At 37.3% G+C, this 18,562-nt stretch overlaps 1 protein-coding gene across 23 annotated transcripts in view; it reads left to right on the forward strand.

Annotated features, from left to right (window-relative positions):
- The window catches only part of MYCBP2 (MYC binding protein 2), a 304,484-nt gene that overhangs the window by 185,138 nt on the left and 100,784 nt on the right, over positions 1-18,562 (forward strand). For all 23 annotated transcript variants that reach the window (XM_051850575.2, XM_051850577.2, XM_051850583.2 and 20 more), the window contains 6 exons: positions 1,771-1,986; positions 6,367-6,422; positions 11,466-11,581; positions 14,663-14,760; positions 15,485-15,601; positions 16,633-16,773. In XM_051850575.2, coding sequence (XP_051706535.2) covers positions 1,771-1,986; positions 6,367-6,422; positions 11,466-11,581; positions 14,663-14,760; positions 15,485-15,601; positions 16,633-16,773 — 744 coding nt within the window. The remainder of the gene's footprint in view (positions 1-1,770; positions 1,987-6,366; positions 6,423-11,465; positions 11,582-14,662; positions 14,761-15,484; positions 15,602-16,632; positions 16,774-18,562) is intronic.

The following is an 18,562-nucleotide window of genomic DNA, read 5'->3' on the forward strand; positions in this document are numbered from 1 at the left end:
ACCTAAGGCTCTTGACATGAGCTGCCTAGGCTATAGAAGCCTTCTGAATCCACAAACTCCGTCAATATTCAGACAAGGCCATAAGCAAAGTGGAAGCCCTCTCCTCCCTCCAGAGAAAAGTACATCCTTCTTTGATGACTGCTCCTTCCACTGGGGTTTCACCCAGGGTGGTTTTCCATGTACAGACACTTTTTGCATGAGTACCCTGGCTTTCCATGCCTGAAATGCTCTTGTGGGCTTTTTAGCCAGACCATAATGCCTTTAGAGCTGATTCTAAGGTCACTGAGTGCTACTTAAAGTGATTGCCATTATATGAGTCTGCTATATGGATTCCTTCCCATGTTGGAGCATTGACTTTTCTTTAATTCTATTTATCATTAGTTGTGAACATTTAATCCTATTGACATGGTCACTTTAACAATAATTTCACCTATATGATCACTTTGAAACTTAAGATATTAGCATTACCATTTAGCCCAAAAGGATTTGTGATCCCCTAGCAAGTTTTAAACTGTACCCTTAGAAGTAAGTCCGTATGAATGCAAGCAGAGCTATACAGCCTCACTGTCTCTTTGTAGGAACTGAGAAGATAAAAACAGACACAGCTCTTCATGAGCTTAATTATCCTTAAGCATTTTACATGGATACATTGCATTAGTTATAATTCCTTAATCCAGTCTGGTCTAAGGGTCTCCCGATTATTAAGCATAGATCCTAAGGGAGTTTCCAAGGGTGCAAATGTAGAGCTACCCATAGTTAAATCACCTTGTAACCTGGGGAGACAAGAGGTAAATAGGGCTAAGTTTGGGCCCAATTATACCTCTGAACATGTATCTTAACAAGTAACCTGACATCCCATAGCTACTGTACCTATTATAGAGCTTAATATATATATTGTTTTATTTATATATCATACATATATATGTACATCCCAGACATGTTGCATATAATATATTGAATATCACATATATGCGCATCTATGCATATAGCTTGTTTATACATATACATATTTATTATTATATATTATTATGCATAACAAATATACCATACAGTATATATACATATATATTTTATATATGTGTGTAAATATTATACGTTTTTTAAGGATTTAATTATTTTACTTGAAAGGCAAAGTTGCAGAGAGTATGAGGCAGAGAGAGAGAGAGAGGTCTTCCATCTGCTGGTTCACTCCCTAGTTGGCCGCAGTGGCTGAAACTGCGCCTATCCGGAGCCAGGAGCTTCTTCCACGTCTCACACAAAGGTACCGGGGCTCAAGGACTTGAGCCATCTTCCACTGCTTTCCCAAGGCATTGCAGGGAGCTGGATCGGAAGAGGAGCAGCCAGGACTTGAACCGGTACCCATATGGGATCTACTGGCACTACAGGCGGTGGCTTTACCCACTATGCCACAGTGCTAGCCTCTAGTATTATATTTTTTAACCTATAAAATCATTATTCCAAGGATATATTACTTAATGACAAGAAAAAAGTATGAAATAAAATAATAACAATTTTTAAGAGCAGCATAGTTTATAAAAAAAGAATGTTTATCATTTTTTATCATCTTTTATGCTGTTTTCAGGGTCCATATTACAGACACATTGTGAGGTCACTCTGACCCAGCTAAGTAAACCTTTTAAGGAATCCAGACAGATCAATGCTAACATAAAACTTATATAATTCTGTGTCCCTAACTGCAAGTTGCTTCCTTTGATGTGTCAAGGACAATTACATAATAATAATATTTGGTTTTTCTAACACCATGGTTAGGTGGAGGTCAAAGCCGTCCCTGTTTCTCAGAAAAAAACATCTTTGCAACAAGAGCAAGTAAAGAAAGCTCAGAGGATTCCTGGTAGTCCTGCAGTAACAACTCCATCTTCTAACACTGACATGACTTTTGGCGGGCTTGCATCACCAAAACTGGATGTTTCATACGAACCAATGATCGTGAAGGAAGCTCGGTATATTGCCATAACAATGATGAAGGTAATGTATTTTATTCATCAGAGAAATTTCGTATTTTGCTATTGATTCATTTAACAAATATTTCAGTGATTTAAATGCAAATACAAAATTATAGATCAAGAGAGCTATTGATGGATGTTACACCTGTAGCATATTTTTAAAGAGCATGTTATCGTCCCCCAGAATAGAATTTATATATATATATATATATATATATGGCGGGTGTCTACAGGAGATTTCTAATTACAGACCAAATTATTCTAGTCAGAGATTGAGGTGGTTTAGAACTGAGTTTCAGTATTAAGGCAGTGTATGACAATTCTGCAGTCACTAGTCTTCTGACTGGGGAAATACTGAAATCATTTCCCCTAAGATTAGGAACGAGACAAGGATGCCCACTTTCACCACTGTTCCTCAACATGTTATTGCAAGTTTTCAAGCAGTAAGGCAAAGAAGGAAATAAAGGGCATTCAAATGGGAGAGGAGGAAGTCAAAATACTCCTGTTTTTGAAGGTATGATTTTGTATAGAGAAAAATTTAAGTACTCCACCAAAAAACTGTGATAATTGATAAATGAATTCAGTAAGTTTGCAACATATAGAATCAACATATAAAAGTTAACAGCATTTTATCCAGAATTACTGAGAAATCAAGAATGTAATTTCATTCACAATAGCCGCAGCATGTAAATTAAAATACCTATGATTAAATCAACCAAGGAAATGAATAATTTCCAAAATGAAAATTGTAAAACACTGTTGTAAAAAATTAAGGTAGACAAACAAAAATATTGAAAGACCACCCATGTTTGTGGATTGGAAGAATTAATACTGTTAATGTGTCCGTAATACCAAAAATCTCAAATTCAATGCAGTTTCTGGAATAATACCAATGACATTCTTCATAGAAATAAAGGGAAAAAACAATAGTTCTGAAATTCATATGGAACCACAAAATATTTAGAATAAGCAAAGCAATCTTCAATAAAAAGAACAAAACTGGAGGCATTACTTGTCGCTCCCCCTCTTCGTGGAGGAACGACACAGGACCCTGCGCTGTTCTTTTGTCTGCTCGGCCCTTCCCGGGTTTGCTGCTGGTCCTTCCCGGGTTGGCTGGCAACCCCTCCACCTCCGTGGAGGGGCGGTTCCCTCTGCCACTTTCCCCACTTCCGCGGGGGAGCGGCACACCGCCGGCTGGCTCTCTCGGGGGCTGCTCAGATGTTATCCAGATGTTCCCTTTAGATGTTCCTGGTGCATGTTGTCTCTCTCCTCCTTTATAGTCCTCTTCACCAATCCCAACTCTGCTACCCACACGCCAAGCACGCTGCTCTCCTCCAATCAGGAGCAGCTCCTGCAGTTTATTGGTCGAACTGGAGGCAGCTGTGTAGAAGCTGTTTACTCCTCTCCCAGCGCCATATTGTGGGAGAGCAGATGCATAGAATAAGTCTTAATTCCAGTAACTTAGTCTAGTCCGAGTTGCTCCCCACAATTACTATGCCTTAATTTCAAACATACTACAAAGTAATAGCCAAAACAGTATGGTACTAGGTTAACAACAGAGACATGAACCAGTGGGACAGAATAGATAACCCAGAAATAAATCCATATATTGACAGCTAAGTTTCAAGACAGAACAAGAGTATGCATTACAGGAAGGAAATTCTCTTCAATAAATTTTGCTGGGAAAACTGGATATCCAATTGCAGAAGAATGGAACTAAGCCCTATCTCTCATCATATAGAAAAATTAATTCAGAAATGATCAAAGACTTAATTGTAAAACCTGAAACAGTGAAACAACTGGAAGAAAATATAGGCAGAAAGCCTCAGGACGTTGATCTAGGTAGAGATAAATTTGGGTGACCCCAAAAGCACAGCCAACAAAGTAAAAATTGACAGATGGGGTTGTGTCACACTGAAAAGCTGCTACACAGAAAAGGAAACGATGCACCTAGTGAAGAACCATCCTAAGGATTGGGGAATTATTTACAAACTATTCATCTAGCACGGGGCTAATATCCAGAATGGATAAGGAACTCAACAGGAACAGCAAACAAGTAATCCAATTAAAATTGGTGAAATAACCTGACTAGAATTTCTCAAGTGAAATTATACAAATAGCCAAGTATATCAGAAGATGCTCACTATGACTCATCATTAGGTGATTTTAAATCAAAGTCTCCATAAATTATCATCTCACCCCAGTTAGAATGGCTATAATCAGAAAGACATAAATAAATAAATAAATAACAAGTGCTGGCCAAATGCCAAGCAACAGGAACTCTCATACACTGTTGGTGTGAGTGTAAATTTGTAAACCCATTATAGAAGATAGTATAGAGGTTCCTCAGAAATCTAAAACTAGAATTGCTGTATGTTCCAGCAATGCCATTGCTATCCATACACAAGACAAGCCATTATGTCAAATAGACACATCTGCACTCCGATGTTTATTATAGCACTGTTCACAGTAGCCAAGGTATGCAATCAGCATGGGTGTCTATTGTTAAATGAATGGATAAAGAAAATGTGGCATACATACTTGTACACTGTGGAATATTATTCAGCCATAAAAAATTTGGCCATTTACTACAGAGTAGATGGAATTAGAGGACACTGTATTAAGTGCAATGTGGATGGAATTGGAGGACACTGTATTAAGTGAAGTAAATCAAAAACAAGAAAGACAAGTATGTACTCACTTACACATGGAAGCTATAAATTGACCTGATGGAAATAAAGAGTATGATGCCTGATAGCAGAGCCTGAGGAACGTATGAGGAATGTAGAAAGGATAGTTAAAGGGTACAGGTTATAGTTGGATAGGAGGAATAGCTTTGAATGTTGTAGCACGAAGTAGGGTAACTATGGTTGATAATTATTCATTGTATACTTCAAAATAACTATTAGGACTTTAAATGTTCCTGGCACAAATGTGTTAAATGTCTGAGATTAGATAGATATGCCATTATCCTGATGAGATCATTACAGATTATATACACATACTAAAATATCACACTGTATCCCATAAATATGTACAGTAGTGTGTGTTAATTAAAAACTTATTCGTTTATGACAAAAGTATTTGTCTGTTTTCACTTTGCTGTACAGCAAGGACACATCTCTGTAGGATTTACCTAGGTCCCTTCAGATTTTAGTTTCACCCAAATGTCACATGCATCTCTTTGATTTCCTATTTCTTCAAGTTTTTAAAAATTATCTTCAGAGGTAATGTTAGTCTCAGTTATCAAAACAGTCATTATTTGCAGCAGGAGTTGGGAAATTGGACATTTTTCAAGAGTAGTGGTGAGCCATTGAAGATTTATAAGTAGGAAATGGCATAATTAGATTTGTATTTTATATAGATCCTGATGGAATATGGGCAGGGTAAATGGGCAGATAGATAATTATAAAACATGACTATAATTTAGTTTCTTTAGGAGACTTCCGTGGAATTGCTAGATTGTAGCACATATACACCTTCCACTACATTAATTTTTACCAAAACATACTCTCCAACCAACAGTGTATGAAACTGCCAGGTACTATGTGTTCTCATCATTATTTGCTTCTTACCAACACAATTTGATGACTGAAATATTAATTTACATTTCCTTGATTCTCAGTTTAATTGAACAGGTTTTCCTTTTAATTAACTTTTTAGATTTCTTCTTTTTAAAATTTCATTTATTTTTATTTATTTGAAAGGCAGACAAACACACACGTACACACACACATAAGGAGAGCTTGCATCCACTGGTTCACTCCCCATTTGTCCACATTGAAACCAGGAGCCTGGAACTCAATCCATTTTTCCCACCTGGGTGGCAGGGACCTAACTACCTGAGCCATCATTTGGTACCCACCAGGGTGCACATTAGCAGAAAGTTGGAATTAGAAGCAAAGTTGGAACTCAAACATAAGCACTCTAGTCTGGGATACCAGCATCCTAAGCAACATCTTAACTACTGCACCAAATTTCTGCTCCTCAGACTAATTCTTTAATGAATTGTCTTTATAATTTTATGCTGTTTCTCTTTATATGTTTGGATGCATATCCCAGTTGGGTATATGAATTACAAATCCCCTTCTTCCAGGTGGAAGCTTTTCCCTGTTGTTTATAAGGTCTTTGTTTTGGAACACTTTACAGCTTAAAATAACTTTTAAAAAAGCCTTTTATTTTTCCTTTAATTTTTGGTTTTAAACTTTTCTACTTTGGAGTCTTTAATATACCTAGAATTTTAGAATTTAGTTTTGTAAATAGTCTGAAGTAGATCATTGAATTTTTTCTTATTTTCTTATATGAGTAATCAGTTATCTTAGCACTATTTATTATATATTTTACTGCTCCTCTGAGGATGTTTCTAATTAATTTATGATTGTTCCTGTTCTGTTTCTTAAAGGTTTATGAAAGTTACTCCTTTGAGGAACTGCGTTTTGCATCACCAACTCCTAAGAGGTAAGGATCATTTTCTCAAAGCGCCCATATGGGATGCTGGCACCGCAGGCAGAGGATTAACCCACTGAGCCACAGTGCTCACCCCAAAATAGAGTTTTCTTTTTTGTAAGTTTCTCTCCCTCCCCCCCAAGAAACCTTTTATTTAAGGAATACAAACTTCATGCATTTCATAAGTACAATTTTAGGAAAAATTCTCTCTTTAACATAAATTTTCAGTCTATGTATAATACAGATCTTATTTAACTCTATGACCTCATCTTTGACCACTTTGCCTCTTGCCCACTAATTTTGAGCCCCACCCTCTTTATTTATTTGAAAGGGAGAGACAGAGAGATAGAGATCTGCCATCTGCTGGTTCAATTTCCAAATGCCTGCAACAGCTGAAGCTGGGAGCCAGGAGCTCAATCCAGGTCTCCCATGTGAGTGGCAGGAACCTAAATACTTGAGCCTACTGCCTTAGCGAGAATGCATTAACATGAAGCTGGAATTGGAAGGGGAGTCAGCACTTGAACCCAAGCACTCTGATATGGGATGTGAGCATCCCAAGGGTGTCTTTAACTGCTGCACCAAAAATCTGCTCCAGCCCCACTACCTTTCTGTCTGCTCCTCAAAGACATCAAGTTCCACCCATCCCAGGTTTTCTTTGCCTACAATCAACTTCCCCCAAATCTTTACATAGCCAACTACCATCTGGCTCTCTAGTCAGATAACATCTCAAACTGGCCTCTGCTGTCATGCAATATTTTGGCAATCTGCTCCATCCTCGTCACTCTCTATCAAATAATCTTACTATTGGTAGTACTTTCCTGCCTTATTTATCCTCACTGGAATGTAAATGCCATGCAAACCACCAACATGTTTTTCTTGTTCATAAATGTACTTAGAGCATGCACCAGTACTTTCCATTTAGCAGATGCTTGAGTGTTTGCTGAAAGCATAATGAATTAGCTTAGATAAGATCCTATCTTGACTAGGCTTAAAATGTCCGATGTACATGAAAACCTACTTAATAGCAAATGGTCAAGTTGTTCTTATTTTACATGACACACTTTGTAGTTATGCTTTGAGAAAATTTACACTGCCCACATTTACTTTATAAAACTCATATGCTTCAGGGCTGGCTCTGTGGCATAGCGGGTGGGGCTGCCGCCTGCAGTGCCAGCATCCCATATGGGTACAAGTTCAAGTCCCAGCTGCTCCACTTCCTATCCAGCTCTCTGCTGTGGCCTTGGAAGGCAGTGAAGGATTGCCCAAGTCCTTGGCCCCTGCACCTGCATGGGAGAGCCAGAGGAAGCTCTTGGCTTTGGATTGTTGCAGCTCCAGCTGTTGAAGCCATCTGGGGAGTGAACCAGCGGGTGGAAGACCTCTCTCTCTCTCTCTCTCTCTCTCACTCACTCTCTTTCTCTCTGCTTCTTCCTCTTTGTAACTCTGCCTTTCAAGCAAATAAATAAATACATCTTTAAAAAAAATATGCTTCTACTATACTGAAAGTTCTATAACCATCATTAAGCCAGGGAAAAATATTATTCCCTATATCCAAAGATAAATTCTTTTTTTTTTTTTTTTTTTTTTTTGACAGGCAGAGTGGATAGTGAGAGAGAGAGAGAGAAAGGTCTTCCTTTACCATTGGGTTGGTTCACCCTCCAGTGGCCGCTGTGGCCGGCGCCCTGCAACCGGCTGCAACCGGCACACCGCACTGATCCGAAACCAGGAGCCAGGTGCTTCTCCTGGTCTCCCATGCGGGTGCAGGGCCCAAGCACTTGGGCCATCCTCCACTGCACTCCCAGGCCACAGCAGAGAGCTGGCCTGGAAAAGGGGCAACCGGGACAGAATCCGGCGCCCCTACCAGGACTAGAACCCGGTGTGCCAGCACTGCAGGTGGAGGATTAGCCTATTGAGCCGTGGTGCCGGCCCCCAAAGATAAATTCTTAAAATTCTGCTACTCTGACAGAAAACTTTCTAGGTTGTCAGAACCCTATTGTGCATATTTATTAGAATAAAGTCAAAGTAACCTGCTAATTTTAAGTAAATCATTTGATATGTAATACAATGAAAACAGTAAGTAATTACACTTTCTTAGATTCAAGGCTTTCTCTAAATTCTAAGTAAATGATCTCTCTCAAGTGGGATGCATCTAATTATTTTTCCCAACAATTCTTAAAAAGCACTTTAGTGAACAAATAAAATACTAAATTAAGAAAAATCTTAAATTTTGAGTCAACAGTTACTTGAGGAATGAAAAAATTAAGCCATCATAAACAAATACGAGTATATTACATACAGAAATTTCTCCACAGTTCACTGGGCAAAAGAAAAAAAATTAAAAATTACATAAAACAGTTAAACAGTTCTAAACAAAGACAGTTATTACATTTTTAGGTTGGACATCCTTAAACCAAAAATGTAAAATGTAAAACCCTGGTGCTGGTGTCTTGCGTAGTGGATTAAGCCACCATCTGTGACACTGGCATCCCGTATGGGTACTGTTTCAAGTTCTGGTTGCTTCACTTCCGATCCAGCTTCCTGCTAATGTATCTGGGGAAGCAGTGGAAGATGGCCAAGTGCTTGGACCCCTGCACCCACAATGGAGACCTAGAAGAAGCTCCTGGGTTCTGGTTCAGCATGGTCCAGCCCTGGCCATTGTGTCCATTTGGCGAGTGAACCAACAGACAGAAGATCTCTCTCTGTCTCTCCCTCTGTAACTACCTCTCTCTCTGTATCTTTGCCTTTCAGCTAAATTAATTAATCATTTTTTTAAAAAAGTCTAAAACCCTAAATGCTCTGAAATAAGATTTTGGAGCATGTCAGATTGTCGGTTTAGGGCTGCTCAACTGGTAAAGTCTATGTAATTATTCAAAATTCCCAAAAACTGCAAAACTGACACACTTTTGGCCCCAAGCGTTTTGTCAAAGTGATGCTCATCCTATACTATTCTTTTTCTAGTACCTTATTAGTATGGTAGCGTATTAGCTGTATTATAGTTGTATATAATTATATCCTACCTGCAAATTTATACATTATTATATGTGGGCAGTCTCCACTAGAAATTTTAATAAAGACTATAAACTCTTATTTATAGAAAATAAGGTTGGAATGCAGTAAAATTTTAGCTGCAGTTTGACAGCACATGTTTTAGCTATGCTTTGACAAAATGTTCTTATCTTAGCAACCAATTAATAGGTAGCCTCTACCTTCATCCAAATTACTCCCTACTTTTTCATTATTCATTATATTTATTGAATATATATAAGAGTTATCTTTGTGTGTAAGACTTCGGAGCAGTGCAATAGGATTCTGCTGTGAGTAAGACATAGTCTCTGAGCTCACATTACCTTGGGCCTCTGGGGAAGAGATATGGACTCAGGCATATGATGTATATTAACCAATTCAGTCCCTGATTTTATGAGCTTCATTTTTTTCTTGTTATATCGATTATTTTCAGTAATTAAATGGCTGCTCTCTGGGGAATGAGTTCTAGGGAGCCAAGAATAGGAAAGAGAGATGTTCGAAACTGTTGGGTGGCTTGGACAAGGGATGGAAGGGAGTTGGCAGTGGAATATGCCTGGCAAGTAGAGCCAACAGGTCTTGCTAGTAAAATGGAGATGAGATGAAGGACAAAGAAAAATCCAGAATGACTACAGATTTTCTTGGTTTCAGCAGCAGTATAGAACAGGGTTCGGGGAACTTTGACCTATAAATCAAATCTGACCTCCTGCCTGTTTTCATAAAGTTGTACTAAAATACGGGCCTTGCTCATTAATTTGTATGTTTTCTGTGGTTACTGTTTCACTGCAATGGTAGAGTTAAATAGCTGTGACAAAGGCTTTTTGCCCTAATAAACTAAAATACTAATACAGATGGATACAGATATAGAATATTTTGATTTTTGTGAGATCCAAAAGTTTGAGGAATGACTTTTTTGTCATGCTTTATCTTATAAGATGTGTGTACACAAGGGTAGAAAATTAGTTGTTAGGAGATAAATTGGTAGATTTTAAAGTTGAGATGCCAAGACATATCTTGGCTATCTAAGTGGAGATGCTAGCTAAACAACTTTAAATATTTTGAAACTCCTGAGAAAAAACTGGAGAATCATCTGTGTAGTGATGGTATTTAAAACAGAGGAATTGATGAAGATCAGGTGGAGTGATGATGTAGAATGAAAAATTGAAGACCTAGAACCTAGTCCTGGGACTTACCTTAAATTAAAGGGTAGACAAGAAGAGGAAGAGCCAACAAAACACTGAACATAAATGACCACTGAGGTTAGAGGAAAAACCAGGAGAATGTGGCAGCTGTAAGAAGGAACATTTCAGGGTAGTAAGAATTGTCAGCTATTAGATACTACCAAGAGATTATTGGAGACAGAAAACTGACCATAAAATTTGGGGGTGTGATAGTTATTGGTGGCTTCGACATCAACGATTGTAACAAAGTGTTGGGAACTAATCTAGTAACAGGAAGTTGTAGAAAAGAAGTAGAAATTAAATGGAGAGTGTGGTTATAGAAATGTGTGAGAGAAGAGATAATGAGACCTTATTAAAGAAGCCTGTATTATCAAAGGGAGCTTATGTTAGCATGGGAAACTAAGTTTGTTTGCTGCTGCAAACAAACAAGTAAAGTGGGAAGAATGAGTGATGCATGAAAGAGAGCAAGGTAGCTGTAACATGGAAGGAATAAGATTCACTGCTCAAGAGAAGGGACTGTCTTTGGATAAAATCCAGGATGCTCCTTCCATTGCAGTAGGAAAGAAGTCAAGAGGAAGTAGATGTTTAATGTGATTGCAGTTTTGAAGAGTGTATCTTATTACTTCTGTTTTATCACTGAAGAAAGAGGTGAAGTCATGATAGCTGAGAGTAAGGAAGAGGAGGAGTAGAGTTTTGAAGTAAAAGAGCAGTGAAATTTTTCAGGGAGTAGGGAGAGCAGGACACTAAGAATGGCAGGCAGTGTGATAATACAAATAGAATGGAAATAATTGCTGAAGTGTTATGATGTCTTCTGTTTAACTATAAATATGTTTTCCAATTTCCATCTTGTTTTCAGACCCAGTGAGAATATGCTGATCCGTGTCAATAATGATGGCACTTACTGTGCAAACTGGACTCCAGGGGCTATTGGACTCTACACTATTCATGTTACCATTGATGGCATTGAAATAGGTATTTTTTTTAAAGTCATCATTTATGAACTGCAAAAGGATTACAATCAAAATCATCTTTCTGTTCTGATTTTGCCCATTAACCTGTATCATACACATGGACAGATTTCATTATTCTTTGTAGCTTTATTTCTAGCTTTATCAGTGAGTATTTGGTTAGTGCATTCTCTAGAGTCTTATCATTTTGTAAGGACTCATGGTGTCTGCTCAGGTTTTACAGCTGTCACAGCTCCTTCCCTCCATTTGCTCACGTACTAATCAGGTGTGATCTCCTCCATGCAGCTCTATGACATGTGCAAACCCCTACTTGGGGTATATCTGTTTCCACACCTGGCTTGAGCAGAGTCCATGTCATTCATCTTTGGAACTCCCAGTCCAGCTCAATGCCTGGCATATAATGTATGCTCAGCAATTCTGTTGAAGGAATGAATTTTTTTTATCTACCATTAATTTTGAAAAGTATATTGTTTTTTGGTTTGTTCATTAATCTTTTTCTTTTCTATTCTTGTAAACTATCTGTAAAACAAGGATAACCATAGACTGAAAAAAACTGGTATTTATCTTTGTGAATTTTTTGATGCTATCATGCTGATACTTCTCAAGAAAAACAGTTTCCTCTGATCAGATGGACTTAGAAACCTAGTAGTATTGTGGTCTCACCATAGACATTCATGTAGTCTGCATTAACATATTAGTGATTTTGAGATGTTTTGAAATTAATACTCTTGTCTTTTTTTTTTTTTTTTTTTTTTTTTTTTTTTTTACAGGCAGAGTTAGACAGAGAGAGAGAGACAGAAAGGTCTTCCTTCCATTGGTTCACTCCCCAAATGGCCGCCACAGCCGGTGCGCTGTGCTCCCATCCAAAGCCAGGATCCAGGAGCTTCCTCCTGGTCTCCCATGTGGGTACAGGGCCCAAGGACCTGGGCCATCCTCCACTGCACTCTCGGGCCACAGCAGAGAGCTGGACTGGAAGAGGAGCAACTGGGACAGAATCCGGCGCCCCAATCGGGACTAGAACCCCGGGTGCTGGCGCCGCAGGCGGAGGATTAACCTAGTGAGCCGCAGCGCCGGCCATCTAACTTTATTTAATCCTCATTATGAGACCTCTTATTGTGGGAAAAGAGGGAGAGGTACACTCAGGCCTCTGTATCTTTGAATTCTACCTCCATAGATTCGGTCAACCATATGTCAAAAATATTCACCAGGGGCCAGCACGGTGGCACAGTGGTTGGTCCTCTGCCTGCATGCCGGCATCCCATATGGGCGCCAGTTCTAGTCCCAGCTGCTCCTCTTCCAGTCCAGCTCTCTGCTGTGGCCTGGGAAAGCGGTGGAGGATGGCCCCAGTTCCTGGGCTTCTGCACCCGCATGGGAGACCAGGAGGAAGCTCCTGGTTCCTGGCTTCGGGTCAACACAGCTCCAGCCATTGCGGCCATTTGGGGAGTGAACCAACGGAGGGAAGACCTTTCTCCCTGTTTCTCTCTCTCTCACTATAACTCTACCTGTCAAATAAATAAATAAAATCTTTAAATATATATATATATCCACCAAAAATTGTGTCAGTACTGAACATATGCAGACTTTTTTCCTTGTCATTTGTTTCCTAAACAATACAGTATTATAGCTATTTACATCACATGTACATAGGTATTATAAGTGATCTAGAGATGATTTAAAGTATACAGGAGGATGTATATAGGTTACGTGAAAATATTATACATTTTTGTAGTAAGGGACTAGAGCACCTACAGATTTTAGTAACCAAGGAGGCCCTAGAACTAGTCCTCAACAGATACTGAGGGTTGACTCTAAGATTGATCACCATTCCACCAAAATCCTCTTTGCAAAACCTTGCCCTAAGTAGTTGGTTTTTGCATTGGAGGCATAAAGATACTTTCCATTGATGTGTATAGAGTATACACTAATATTCCTGTATAGAATCAGATATATAAAATTCATCTACACCGTCCCAGAGTCTTTTATTCACAGTCTTTATTGTATTTCCTTTATCTTAATGTATCCATCAAGCTTTTAGTTTAGCAAATGTTTTTAGGTCCTCAGCAAAATATTGTTCTAGGTAATACAATTCTTTTGTGGTAACAACTTACAGAGGATTGCTAGGATAAAATAGGCAAATGAAAGCTATATGAAGTAGAGTATAATTAGTCACACACAGGGGATACAAATTACAGCAAAAATTCAAAAGCATAAACAGTCAAGAATGACTTAATGAAGGAGATTTTCTTTTCTTCCAAAGTGCTGGTGAGATTTCAGTAGGTATAGAAAGTTTTCTAAATCATCTTATAGTAGGGTGAATAAAACTGAACCAAGGTAAAGAAATAAAAGGAAATCCATTTATATTTGTTTTTTGGAGGGGAATGAAGTTGAAGAAAAAATTCATCGTTTATTTAGAATCTTCCATTTTCTTCCCTACTCTTCCTTAACTAAACTTTCTCTCAAATCGTCAGGTTAGGACCTTGCTTAACTATAGGCAAAGACAGATAATAATTCATTAAAAATTTTAATAGCTAACATTAATCACTCAATGTATATATAATATAGTTCTCATAACTCAATGTTGTTATCATTCCCAATTCATAGAATAAAAAAAATATTGAGCCTCAAAGAGTCAAACAGTTAGTGGCAGAGAAAAGACCCAAGCAGTTTAGTATGAGAACTTCAGCTTTTAACCAGTGTACTCTATTATACCACCTGTCAGCCGTGCTGTCAGGTATGCTGGGTTGCCTGTCAGTCACAGAGGTGACTGGTGTCAGTGATGAGTGGTGCTCTGCCCTGATGCTGTCAGAGATTGTTTAATCACAGGAGGATTTATTTGTTCATTATTTTGAATTTTTTCAGTATCATATTATATGCTGCAATTAAAGAATGGGAGCACCTCTTTTCTGTAAAACCTGGAGACAACTCCTTTAAAATTGCAGAGTCATTTTTCTCTTTTTTTAAGCCTGTTAATTACCACAGGATTCAGATATTTCATGGCTTAAAATAGCCTTGAATGTTTATACGATTAGCTTTCAGGATCCTCCCTCTCTTCTCAGATGTTACAGTTCCCTTCCTCTGCTTACAGATGCTGGCCTAGAAGTAAAAGTGAAAGACCCACCCAAAGGAATGATTCCACCAGGAACTCAGCTGGTCAAACCAAAGACTGAACCTCAACCAAATAAGGTAAGGGTAGCATGAAGTCAAGGCTGAGCTGTTTAAAATGTTTTAAAATCTTTTCGTTGATGCGTCAAAATGGCCATCAATCAATTATTTTACTAGATTTCAGTATTCTAATTATCTGTTTTTTAAATATATTTGGATAGTATATCATGGTAATGTTAATATTTTATATCATATAACCTCTCCTTTTTAATTTCTTTGTGTAATGGTGTAATAACTTATAGGAGTTGCATAATTTATGTTATTGAAAATTTACAGTTAACAAAATTTTACAGAAATTAAGAGTAAAGTAGTACACAGGGTTAAAATACCCATGCTATTAACATGAAAAAATAACTCTCTAAAATCTCAAGAGGAATTACAAGAATTTTGCTGAATGGCTTGTTAAAAAAAGAAAACTTTAGTAATGGAATTGATTGCACTTTTCTAAAAGAAAAAAATGGTTCATTTATCCTTTTTGTCATGTCTTCAGCATTCAGAAAGGATACTATAAATTCATGTTAATAAAATTAGCTGTTTATTATAATAATTTATTTTAATACTGTTAAATTTTGTTGTTGTTATAAACATGCCACTATTATTTGCACAGGAAAACCAGCTACAAACAATTTTGAAAACTTTGTTGGAATTACAGTACTTTCAAATCCATTTAATTATATCTCATGCTGCATATAAGATGCCTTTTCTTTATTTATCCTGTCTTATTGATTATCTTGGCCTTTCTCAGGTTCGAAAATTTGTGGCTAAGGACAGTGCCGGGCTCCGAATCCGGAGCCATCCATCCCTTCAGAGTGAGCAGATAGGCATAGTGAAAGTCAATGGAACCATCACTTTTATTGATGAGGTAATTTATGGAAATACTCCTGGCAATTGGTTTTAGGTGGAAAGTGTTTAAATTGCTAGCACAATAAGATTGCTAAGTTTTCTGTTAGAATATATTTTACACCATTTGAGAAAAACTTTAAGATTTATTTATTTTTTGATTTGAAAATCAGAATTACAGAGAGAGGGAGAGACAGTGAGAGAGAGAGAGAGAGAGAGAGAGAGAGAGAGAGAGAGATAACGTCCATCCACTGTCTGACTCCCCAGATGGCCAAGGCTGGGCCAGGCCGAAGCCAGGAGATTCCTCTGGGTCTCCACATGGGTGCAACAATTCAATAATTGGGCCATCTGCTGCTGCTTTCCCAGGTGCATTAGTAGGGAACCAGATCAGAAGTGGAGCACCTGGGACTCAAGCCAACATCCATATAGGATGCCAGCACTGCAAACCATGGTTTGACCCTCTGCACCACGGCGCCAACCCCAAGAAATATTTTTGAAAATTTTTTTGCAGAATGTATTTTTTGGGTTTAAAATATCTATCAATTAAACAAAGTTAAAATTATATTTCAAACTAGATAAGAACACTATTAAACATAGTTAGAACCTGCACAAGTACTCACTAAAAATGTGTATTGTTTTTCATGATTTTCAAAAATATCATTTTTAAATGTATTTCTTGTATTTAACTTCAGACAATATATTTTTAAATAATACAGCCAAGTAATGTCTGATTATTAAAATTTAAATTTAGGGATGAGAAGACTTGCATTCTTTTGGGAAACATCCTGTTTTACCATTTATTTGAAGTATGATTTCTTTGTGCTTCTGTTCCTAAGTGAAATTGTTTTTACATTCTTACCATGGAAATTATATTGCTTTTGCATTCCGTGTGGCAGTTTTCCTTAGAGGTTCTCTGAAATTTATCTTCTGCAAAAGCTAGATGCCTAATCCCCATGTCCACCATTATTTGTCTACTTCGCAACCTTGCAGCCTTGCTAATCTCCTAGGAGTCACAGGGGGGCATGGCTTGTTTTTCTTGCTTGTTTCCCATAGATCCATAATGATGATGGTGTATGGCTGAGACTGAATGATGAGACCATAAAGAAGTACGTTCCTAACATGAATGGTTATACTGAAGCCTGGTGCCTCTCTTTTAACCAGCATCTTGGCAAGAGCCTTCTGGTCCCTGTTGACGTAAGTAGAAGGTGGTTTTAAAAAGCATTCTAGGTACACTCTGTCCTGATTTCAGGACTTTCTTTAATTAAGGCTTTTCAGTTCTGAGGTAACACACAATTGAAATAACTTTACCTTGTAAGTGCTTGAATTTTTAAGGTCTTTTGTGTTATAAAGTGGAATTTGGCAAAGTTAAGTCAGGTTCTTGATGCTTGTTATGATCCATCACAGGCAGGAAGTAGTAAATTAAAATGAGGCCTACTGAATTCCATTCAAAGAGGCAGGGAATGAAAGTGGTTGCATATTTTTTGCATATTTTTTTCCTTTCATACTCACATTACTATTTGAAATAAATTCTGAACTAAAATTAATTCACTATTATTATACATTCAGAAACATGTATAAATGTTTATGTCTGTTTTGACATTTTGTATTAGCTCTCTGTCTACGTTTGAGTCTTTTTCTTTCTGAACTTATATAGTACTATAGAAAAATCAGTGTATAAAGATAACTTTTTGTATTGTGTCAAATTATTTGATATACATTATGTTTATTTTTCTTCTTGATAGTCCACAATAATGTTCTCCAAAGTACTGGTTATATAGGATTCTTTGGGGAAGAAAATACTGGACCTTCTATTTATATTTACTAATCTCATTCGTTTTTATATTGTTTTGTATATGTTTTATATTACTCCATGCACACACACACACAAAGCTAGCAGATATATGACCAAGACAGTTGTTTGGAGAGTACTGGCCTACTGCTTTACAAAAGTCAAACTGTATAATGAAACATCTATAATTAAAATATTAAATTTTAAGTAAAACCAGATCTTAAATTTTCTTCAGATTTGTATCTGCAATTAAAAACCAAGAGGATTTTGACCCCCTTGGAAAGAGAGACTAACTACTCTGGAAGAAAAATAATATTTCTTTATCGTCTATGGCCAAGAAATTGCCCTTATATAGTTAGAAACTATTTTCTATTACTGTTATCTGATGCTCTTCAGGATTGCAATAAGTGTGTTTTGAGTAAGATAAATATAATATGCATTTTGTATAACTTTTTTTATTTTAACCAACTTATACTTTTGTATATTTTACTTTAGAAGATTTTCCTCTGTCCCTATTAAGCATATTAGTGTATATTATCTTTTCTACCTCCCCCACTGCAAAGTTTTCTTCCTAACACCTTTGTTTGCTCATTTGAGGAAATCTTTTTGGAAGGGGAAGATATTCACACAGATAAAGCAGGAGAATAAACACAGGTAGAAAGGAGCTCCAAGAGGTGCCATGTGTTAAGTTTTATTTTAGAATGTATTTCTTTGATGCCTTTAACCCATCCAGTTCATAATTTGTAGTACACTCCTTTTATTTTTTCTGTATCTTGCTGCTTTACTGGTTTTTTAAATTTATATAAAGGGAACAAATTTCACATATTTCATTTACACAGTTTTAAGTGCATAGTGATACTTCCCACCCTACCCTCCCTTGATCCCCCCTAGTTTCACCCTCCTCCCTCTTCCTTTTCTTTTCATTTTTACAATGACATACCTTCAGTTTTCCTTATAATCCTTTATGTAGTATACTCTTAAGGTCAGAGAGGAAAGGACAATAACAGAGGTTAAGGAGAAAGCTAAATTTACAGTGAGCCTTACCAACATTACATGGTTTTCACTGCAGTGTGAATGAGGAGGTTCTCTGCCTTACTGGGAAAAAATCTAGATGCAGAATATTGAAAGTAGAAAGTAAAGTAAAGCTACTTTCAGTATTCTGTGCTTTTTCTTTTAAGGAATAGCATGAGTTTG

Source organism: Oryctolagus cuniculus, chromosome 9 (assembly GCF_964237555.1).
Source record: "Oryctolagus cuniculus chromosome 9, mOryCun1.1, whole genome shotgun sequence".
Lineage (NCBI taxonomy): Eukaryota > Metazoa > Chordata > Mammalia > Lagomorpha > Leporidae > Oryctolagus > Oryctolagus cuniculus.